The sequence below is a fragment of the Crassostrea angulata genome, chromosome 9, assembly GCF_025612915.1.
Source record: "Crassostrea angulata isolate pt1a10 chromosome 9, ASM2561291v2, whole genome shotgun sequence".
In the NCBI taxonomy this organism is placed as follows: Eukaryota; Metazoa; Mollusca; class Bivalvia; order Ostreida; family Ostreidae; genus Magallana; species Magallana angulata.
Genome location: NC_069119.1, coordinates 11,567,800 through 11,577,925, shown reverse-complemented (window position 1 = coordinate 11,577,925; position 10,126 = coordinate 11,567,800). Strand labels below are relative to the sequence as shown.

Here is a 10,126-nt window from a genome sequence, read left to right as displayed (position 1 = left end):
CATTTTATTAAACTTCAACCGATCAATGGCACACTTTCTTCTACAAGTGTTCATGTATTCTTTTAACAAACAAAAAACTTGAAATTTACGATACAAATGTGTTTAATTTTGGACTATCCTGTGATTTACCTAATTTTGTAACCCACTCGGTCTGTAAGAACATTAATATTATTACAGGCACCTCAATATTCATCAGACAATATTTACTACTGATGTTGACGCTTTACTTGCTGCTGACTTTCTCTCAAACACGCTAATCGATCGACCTCGGATTGTAAAATTCACGTGCAAATCAAGTCACCATTTTACATGTACATGTATAAACAAACAACATTTTACGATGTTTCAAAGATTTTCAGTTCAGATTTTATGTAAGCAAATAAGGGATTAAAGACATGCTGTAAAACGTCTTATGGATTTAACGGCGTATCAGCTCGTGTATCTCTAATTTGCAGCAAACGCTAGCTTTTTTGTGAGAAAAAACAATCGGTTCAACTCATGCAATATTCCATATACATTTATGGTACATTGTGAACGGTAATGTAAGATATAATAATTTTGTTCACTTAACAGTTTCTGACGAATTTTTCACACTAAACTGAAATAACGCAATTTTATGAGCGAAGTACAGTCTGTGACTTTAATCCATATGCACCCGTCTCTGCTATTAGAGAACCTTTTCTTTGGTTTTGGGGGATTTTTTCGCAAACAGATAACAATATTTACACATGTACGTAAATATCACCCCTTTGTTCTCAAATAATTTTTAACTCGCGAGTACAACTCTATTATGAGCTTTCTTCGACATTTGTTTCCATTTACAAATAGGCGGGCCTATATAAATGCGCCAGTTTGTTGCGACTCGCAATCGAAATGTCATCACTCAACGAAATGCTACATCGGCCGTAGCGTATACATCCATGCTATATTTGCGATAAATAATGAAATATGAAGGTAAAAAATGTGCTTCATAGATGACTGTAGTATTCTGCTGAGCTACAGAACTATAGCTTTCCGGAAATATTGCCGGGATTTGCGGACCGTAGATCTATTGTATAGACTATAGTACATGCAAAGAATAAAATGAAATTTATATACACAGCTGTACGGTCAGAAAAACATGCGTTTACCTTGAATTTTGTTTGTATGGTGTTTTTAAAAACTAATTTTGAATAATTAATCTAATGTATATTTCTTGTAAGTTTACTAGAAAAGTTTAATGTTGCAAGTAAATTATGTGTGTTAAAGGGTACTGAGAAGCGATAAAATATACATGTGACTCTCCCAAATTCATTCAAATGATTTGAATAAATCTATAGCTAAATGCAATTAGACAAATGTACTTTAAAACGTTGATTAATGAAACTGCCGCGACTAAATATCGTATGATATTTGTTCTTAGATTTTTATTCACTTACGTTGTGAGCAAATGTCAATAATCCACTACAGTCGAAGATAAAATATTGATTGACTCTTCTGTTTCATGATGACGTGCATTTCAAAAGCAATACCAGTTTTATCAAACAGGTTCTTGCAAACCATTCTGTTTTCTGTACACCTAAATGTATAACTGACTATGAGGACAAAAGCAACTGTGATACTCCAAAAGCAAGTGTGATGATGCAACTTTTTCCCCGTGAAGAAATTGAGGGAAAATGCTGTCGAGAGGGACAATAAACATACTACATGTATGCCCAAATAGTTAGTAAAAACCGGAGTTTTAATATCAACTGATATAGATACAAACATATAGTTACAAACATATACTAGATACAAACTTCTATACTACAAAGGCTACTGTGATAATTCTATGGATTTTCCCCAAAAGATGGCGATAAAGAGACACAACATTTGTAAAGTGTGGATTGTGAACACAACTACGATTTCCACAGAATTATCCATGTAAGTAACTCACGACCAGTTGTGCTAGTACATGTATGAGACGCTGGCTGTGGATTTTCGACAACAATAATTTACGTACATATAATATGCCACTTTCAAACGGCGCCACCGTCTAACAGTACTTTCAGTACTTTGATTTAGATAAGAAACGCTTCAATGATAATTCTAAAACACGCACATATCTCTAGCCCAAGAAAATCTTAGACAATTTCAGAAAGAAAACCTGCTGAATTCAAACATTTTGAGTCATTTCGTCATCTGATTCTAAAATGCATCGACAAACAAGATTTGATAATCCTAAACCAAATGGGGCATTAAATGATGTATCAACATACTGACAATAAAAATATCTGTGCAACATTGACACCAATCCATTTGTCCAGGAATGATGCTTGAAACATTTTGTCGATAACAAGTTTTGCATTCTCTTGTGCAAGTTTGTTGTTTATTCATTCAGTGATACTTGAGATGAATATTTATTTTTATAGAAATCCCTATCCTAATAAAGTATTTTCTTTATTAAAATTTGAACTTTTCTTTTGCCCCAATATTTGTCACTGGTCGGGGCTTGAACAGTTTAGAATCTTAACTACAAATAAGCATGTTTGCATCGTCGAAGCCCATACTATATTATTGAGAGGGGCGAAGATAGAACAAATTGATTTGCACGTCAAAGAAGGTCAAAATCCAATCGTCAAAAATAGGGGTTTTTTTTTAGATAAAACATTCAAGCCCTTTGGTACATTTCATCTGGATAATGTTTAAATGATTTTCATTGCATTCATTATTTTTCAAAAAAAAGTGTAAAGAGTAAATTTACGATTTGTTTGGTCGAAATAAGGCAACAATCGCCCTTCGAGATGTATAAGTGCACTTCGTTCAATCAACAAATTTGACTGGCTGAAAACCATTAACCAGACACTACTTATGCAGGGATATTTTCGCCCCTGTTAAATTTTTGCCCCTTCGCTCTCGTTATCAGTGGATAATTTGACACTAAGCGAATTTAAAAAGATTTTTGAAATCACTGTGTTAAATAGAAAAAGTATTCTAAAAAATTGTGTCCGGGCGAATCCACCATTGGACGAAACCATTCGCAAGTGTAGAAGGGCAAAAATAATACGGGACAAAAATTAACATATATACAATATTCAATTGTCGTTTTGTTTAGAAAATATTTTGTTCTTCTCCTATTTCGTATTGAAATTAAACAACATGTAAATAATACTGCGTTTGTATAAAATGATCGAATTAAAGCCTATTGGAATCATAGATTTCATTTTTATTACAAATACATGTACTATATGTTTTTGCGAGTAATATGATCGACATTACTCTATTTTGCGTGTTGATGACAGTTAACCACTCTTCATTGAACAATACACAATCTATAATAACATTGCTCATGACTGTACTTATATCATATTTCGCTTAAACATTCCAATAAACTAGGAAATATTTTAACTTTTTTAAATTCTGTTTAAGTCTAAAATCAAGGAACACTTTTGAAGTCATTTATATACAACCTCCAATAAACAGCACCAATTAGGATACAATACATGCTTACCTTTCAATTTCATTTCAGTGCCTGGAACATTCACTTTTACTTCGTGCAATTGTTTCCTGGACATAAATACATCTTTTATATTGTATCTGGAAATTTGATTCCCCACTTGGTTGATAGAGGAAGTTTATAATTTTATTTACTTACCAGCAAGCGGACAGGATGACAAGTTGTACGTATGAAGTATTTTATTATGAAATATGTCCGTTTGCTATTTTATAAAATTTTATAAATCTAATGCATTTAAAATTTTTATTACTTAATATAAAAAAAGTTGATTATTTGATTAAAATGGTTTCATAATTACATAATTCACATGAAAGTAGCTAATAATTCATAAATATTAAAACTGAATTCATTGTCAAATTAGAAACATGTGTAGCCCGAAACAATGTTTTAGCCTCGGTTTTTGAAAAAAAAATTGTACACGAACCTTTTAGATGAACATTGTTTCTATGTCGTATAGAAAATAATCTTTTTTATATATAGATTACAGCCCCGTGACTGTCATATTTATTTCCTTTTTCGTCGCCGTTGTATTTGGCTTCATTGTCTGCGTGTGTTGTACGCTAGTTTGTGGGAACAAGGATAAATTACGTCGAATGTAAGTATTAAAAAGCTTGATATTCGGGACCAATTCAACCATATATTAAGGGAAACAAGACGTTGCAGTGTTAGATCATTTGTCAATGATTTTTTTTTTTTTGCTTTATTTTATTACATAAACATTAAGATGTCCTCTACAACATATTTTATTTTCATGACTACTTTCTTACCTTGCAAGGGAGATATTTTGATAATATATAACCGAGAATTGGCTTGTACCTAATGTATGACATCACAACCAGTTTAATTATTTATTTAAATGTATTAGTTAGCAATGAAGGGCCTCTCGCCTCTTTTAAAGTTTCAACATAAAATGTACAAACTATTTTGTCAGGTCGAAAATCATTTTAAAACATACAGTACTTTGTAAAATCAGTTCTGGTGATGTCAGTGCTTCTGATATCCTAAATCTCTAGGCTTATCTCGAATTAGACATTAAAAAACATGTTGCTACTTTTCTAACATTGTATAAGAAAAAACAGTTTCTTATTCTTAAACCAAAAAAATGAAAATATTAATTACTGAAAAAATTAACAAAATGCTATGCTTTTATGATGACGAAAACTAAATTAACAATTAGGTTGTGTTTTCATATCGAAAAAGTCTTTTAATCATAGAGTTTTTTACAGCGAGAGAAGAGAACTAGTAACTGGACATTCTGTGAGCACAATTCCTGATTTACAGGATGAAACAGCACATTCAGCGAATATACATTGGAATTACGCACATGAAAATCCTTCGTTTTGTTCAATTATTAATGGTAAGAATTATTATTTATTTTAAAAACAGTTAAAACTTTGATTAATAATATTCATTTTAATTTTGTATCAAAACATGTTATGTGTTGACAATGACAGCATGGTTAAGGTGACTCACTACACCTTAGTTAAATAGTTTCCTAAATCAGTTAAAAATTACTTGATTATGATAGATATCATGATGGATAAGAAGTAATATAAATCAAATAGGCCAAAAAATGTGAAACGTTACATAAAAAAATATGTTTCAAAATATCTAATTTAGTAAACATGAACAAAAGCCCCAAGTGGATTCGAACTCAATATTCTGCTGTCCACAAGCTCTATACTTTAACCACTGAGCTATGCTGATTTAAAACCAAATCGTTTGATACAAACAACTTAACAAATCATTCAAATCGTCATTTTTGGACGTAGTGTTTTAAAAAGTACATCTAGGCGACGTGAGGTACCTTAATTATGTTTTATTATGAATAATACCTGCATATTGTTTAAACATATACTGACTGAAAAAAGGCATAATTAAATAGGTTGATAGATTTTTTTAAAAAAAATTACTTCAATTTGTTTTTAAGTTTTGCTTTTGTTTACTCCTTTGTACACACCACTGATGTAAAAAAAAATACTGAGAAATATGGCTAAAAAAAAGTATATATGAAAAATACAAAGATATTGTTTCATGTTTTGTATATAATCTCTGTTATTTAAGATGGTAGCTCAACTCAACTAGAAACATTTGAACAGGACTATGCTGTGAATGATCCCCCGCCGTCATACGACGATGTGATGTCATCAGTGATGTCACAGAACCCAGATGTTTCTTGGTCAACGGATTCTCGATATGTTCCATTTCCATACTGACGTCTAGAGAACTTGTACTTGTTGAACTGTTGATGTTAGAGACCAAGATTTTCACAATTTTTATAAGAAAATCTGATTTTGAGAACAATGATTAGATTTTCAAATCATTATAGTTACATTTGCAAATATGTTTCCTTATATGAACCTATAGAATAGCGAAAACGTTCAATTCTGTATGGAATTTTTCATGACGTCACATTGATCATAGCACGCTCACATCGCTTGTCGCTTGGATTATTGAAAACATAAAATCTCGGTAAATTCAACAGTTCTGAAAGACTTGTCTTTTTCAAACGAAACTATAAGTAATTAACAGCAATGTTAAACAGTTCAAAGTTGGTTGGTACCTGTACAAATCTACTGAGAAGCCCTTCGGGCTTCACATGATTTGATCACGTGACCAACCAATTTTATATCCCGGTGAACTTTTTAAATTGCTGTTTATTTCTTGAATAAAGTTTTTTTTCAAAATGATTCATTTATCGTTTGTTTCGCCTATTTCTTATATAAACTTTACATTCAAAATGCAGAAGATACATTAAAAAATACAATAAAATACGTTCCTTAAAAATTATACTGCTTATTCAGTTTGATAATATACAATTTGACAACTGCCAGTGCATTTCAAAATCATTTTATTGTTTTATTTTGCATATACACGTATATGCATTTTAATTTGTTTATCCTTTTTTAGTATAAACATAATTCATTGTCACAGTGTTTGTAATTACCACACAGACAAGTGTTCATAGAAAAATTAACAATCGATGCTATTTTATAAAATCAATTTTAACGTATACGCTGATAAAACTCAGGTTGGTCTCGAGCTGGACACGCCATTTTCGAAATGGCACAGTGTATATTCACTTATGATAAAAATTTTAATAGGTTAAATTATAATTACAATTTATACAATATATAAAAACACGTGTACTGTAAAAGTGGTTATTTACGCGTGGGGGAAATTTACACTAGTTACGCGGTAAGCTGAAAACCGAGTAAAGTACCCCAGCACGTATGGTAAATAAAATCGATACTTGAAAGTGGTAAATCACGCATGCGCACATTTAATACCCACGCGTATTGTTTGACGATAGAAAACACATATTTAACCACTTTTACAGTATTAAAAAACCCTTGTTTAATTTGTTAACGGTACTTTTTAACTCAAAAATTCAATTAATTATTTATTATCTTGTAAGTCTTTAGTACGAAAGTTCTACACCTATATAAGATTACAAAAACTAAACTATCTCGACAATATCAATAACAGTAACTAGTAAGTGATTGCGGTATTTACAAATTGACAGCTAAAATTAAAATGACATAGTCAAAACGCCGCACTCTGATTGGCTGATGTAGACAATTGAAGACGATCAGCTAAATACTAAAAAATACTAAAGAAATAGAATTACCAATTTTTTTTTACTAGACTATTATATTTTGGTACTGGCATAAATATATCACAATTTACATAAATGCTGTTATTTACAATACTACATACATACAGTACCGATCAGACCTAATCTACCAGAAAGTAGACCCCAACTAAACTCTGGGTTTACTTTTGGGATCTGCTCTCGGTTTACTCCGGGTTTGTTAGAGCAAACCCAGAGTTAACTCCGAGTAAACCCAATGTGAATGCAGAGTAGACCGAAAGTAAACCCGGGGTTTAGTTGGGGTTTGCTCTAATTTTAGGTTGGGTTTGATCGGTACTGTATATAAAATTTAATAGCTACTTTTAAACTCATGGGTTCTACTAACTGCCACCAGATCAGACTTACCTTGCAGATTGTTTTGTAGATTAATTATCTTGTAAGCAAACACCTTTTTGTCTGATGATCCAACCCACAGACAGTGAGTGTTGATATCATAACCCAGGCTATGTGGTATTCCAATCTCTTTTGATTTTGTCAGTAAATGTGATAGGAATTGACCATTACAGTCTAACATCTGCACTGTGTGGGTTTTAACATCACACACCAGGATGTGTGACAGCGCGTCAGTGCAAACTCCCCATGCCTCTAGTCCTGATCCTGATGGACATCCTGTATAGGAGAAACGATATCTTCCCTCGTAGTCTGTCACAACTACAGCATTATATGAGTCAGCCACAACGACATCCCCATTATTGTTCCCCGTTATATATTTGGGGTTACTATACAGTTCCTGACCTGTGTTGTCGTATTGTATTGTTTTTGTCGGTTTTCCGTTCTGGTTAACTGGGTTACCTTGCCCGTTCTTATCGATGGATTATTACTATAAAACCCAATTAGTAGATCCCTTGTGTGCGGGGACCAATATAAACACGTTGGACTCCAGTTAGAGTCTATTCTTTTAATTAATGTGGGTGTTTTGTTATCTAGTGAAATTTTCTTGATAGTACTGTCCTTGGCAATAAGAAATAATTCACTTTCACTGTTCACTGTATGTACTCCATGACCTCGACTTTCTCCACTTATCAAATCCTTAGGAAATTGTAAAATATCACCTCTTGTGTTTGCCAAAATGAGATTGTGTTCATCACTGACCCAGACACGGTCTGGTGTCACACAGGAAATTTGATGACAGTTATTAACACCAGTCACAGTGAATGATTGTTGTAACTCAGGGGGAGATACAATTTTTAAAAGACACTCATTTCTTACCGGCTGTGTTTCTGTCTCTGTGATTTGGATTTCACTTTCTGGATCCATCACAATAGTTTCGGCTTTGGGTTGATCTGCAAACATACCTTCAGTGTCAATCATTTACTGTTGCGTTTTATGTTTATTACTTTAAATACATTTATATCCATCAAAGTAATTAAAGAGTTCAACATATTTACTTTTGTTACATATATTTTGATTGCTATAAGTATATATATGTATAAGACTAATCAAATTTAATTTTATTTATTCCGTAAAGAAACTAGTAGATGCAGTATTTGATAAAGTTCAATGATCTGCCTATGATTTAAATGAATCATTGTTATTGTTGTATGCATATCGTCTACGAAATAAATAACCTGCATGACATTGTCATATAATCATAGAAATCTATAGCGCTTGAAAATAAACATGAAATGTGTTTAATACTTTCACACAATTTGAAGTGACAAAAAGACATACCGATTTGTGTGATCTTTCGGGTTATATACCTGTAGACACACGCTGTCTGTCTGATGTCTGATCCGACCCAGAGACGTTGAGTTGTGACATCAAAGCCAAGGCTGCGTGGTGTGAAAACCCCTTGTGGTCTTATCAAAAGATATGATAAGAATCGTCCATCCCTATCTATCAAATGCACTGTGTGTGTGTGTTTTCATCACACACCAAGATGTGTGACAAAGCGTCAGCACAGATTGCCCATGGCATCAGTCCTGATCCTGATGGATGTCCTTCGTAGGAGAAACGGTATATTCCTTCACGACTAGTCACTACAACAGAACCTAACCCCAGCGTTTTATAATCAGACACGATGACATCTCCATTTATGTTTTCTGTTATATAGCCAGGATAGCTATACAGTTCCCGTCCTGTATTGTCTTGTTCTAACGTTTCTGTCAGTTGCCCAGTCTGGTTGTACCGAATTACCTTGGCTGGAATTGAATCCATTCTCCATATCCCAACAAGCAGATCCCTAGTAGAACGCGACCAGTAAACACACTGTGGTATCCATGGAGTGTCGGTTGCCTCTAGATATGTGAAAGTTATTTTCATATCCTTTGAAAGTTTCATGATTTTATACTCCATGCTTATATAAATTAATTCATTATCATTGTTCACAGTGTGTAATCCACCACTAAAAAAGTCATTATATAAATCCCTTACATGATGCAGAATGTCACCTGCTGTGTTTATCAAGACGAGATTGTTTTCAGCATCACTGACCCATACCTTGTCTGATGTCATACAAGAAATGTGACGACAACCAGTAATACCTGTCACTTTGACAGACTGATGTGACTCTGCTGTAGGCATCAGTTTCAGCAGACGTTCATTTTCTATGCGTCGTTGTCCTCTCTCGGTGATTAGGATTTTACTCAGTGACTCTATAAAATCCTCGTAGTCAAGAGTCTCGCTGATTAAGAACAGTTTGGTGTGGTGTTTAAGATCAAGGCTGTCCTTTACCTGAGGAAAGCTTTTTGTTTTTATTGACAAGAGAAATTCCATTGGTTTGGCAGCTGACTGTTCATATTTGCGTTCATATATCTGTATGCTTAAAAGATATTTGTTTATTTTCTCTTCTGTTTCATACATCTGTGTTTGAAATCGAAGAAACACAACTCAATGTCAATTAAGTCCTTCAGACTATTGCCAATTGTTAACATCTCGGATTGATAGTTACAGATTTTTTCGTGGCATATTTGTACATCAGCTTTGGTTCCTATTAATATAAGAGAGCTGGTCTATAGAACAAAGCCTCACTTCTGATGAAAATAATAGATAGTTCT

The 10,126-nt window shown here is 33.1% G+C and overlaps 2 protein-coding genes across 2 annotated transcripts; one reads left to right on the top strand and one right to left on the bottom strand.

Annotated features, from left to right (window-relative positions):
- Positions 1-2,958: 2,958 nt before the first annotated feature.
- Positions 2,959-7,027, top strand: LOC128164357 (uncharacterized). Its single transcript, XM_052828156.1, has 4 exons — positions 2,959-3,638; positions 3,956-4,070; positions 4,702-4,832; positions 5,540-7,027. Exons 1-4 carry the CDS (start codon positions 3,629-3,631, stop codon positions 5,689-5,691), a joined length of 408 nt encoding a protein of 135 aa, XP_052684116.1. The 5' UTR covers positions 2,959-3,628; the 3' UTR covers positions 5,692-7,027.
- Positions 7,028-7,030: 3 nt separating this feature from the next.
- LOC128164356 (uncharacterized) lies at positions 7,031-10,060 on the bottom strand. The gene is made up of 2 exons (XM_052828154.1): positions 8,802-10,060; positions 7,031-8,413 (listed from the first exon to the last, which is right to left on the bottom strand). The coding sequence occupies exon 1, from the start codon at positions 9,930-9,932 to the stop codon at positions 8,970-8,972; it is 963 nt and encodes a 320-aa protein (XP_052684114.1). The 5' UTR covers positions 9,933-10,060; the 3' UTR covers positions 7,031-8,413; positions 8,802-8,969.
- Positions 10,061-10,126: the final 66 nt, after the last annotated feature.

Bases quoted from the DNA above. Each gene is read 5' to 3' on its own strand.
- LOC128164357 (XM_052828156.1), top strand. The intron at 4,071-4,701 runs GTAAGTATTAAA...AGTTTTTTACAG, and splicing joins AAGGATAAATTACGTCGAAT to CGAGAGAAGAGAACTAGTAA. The intron at 4,833-5,539 runs GTAAGAATTATT...CTGTTATTTAAG, and splicing joins GTTTTGTTCAATTATTAATG to ATGGTAGCTCAACTCAACTA.
- LOC128164356 (XM_052828154.1), bottom strand. From the start codon at position 9,932: ATGTATGAAACAGAAGAGAAAATAAACAAATATCTTTTAAGCATACAG.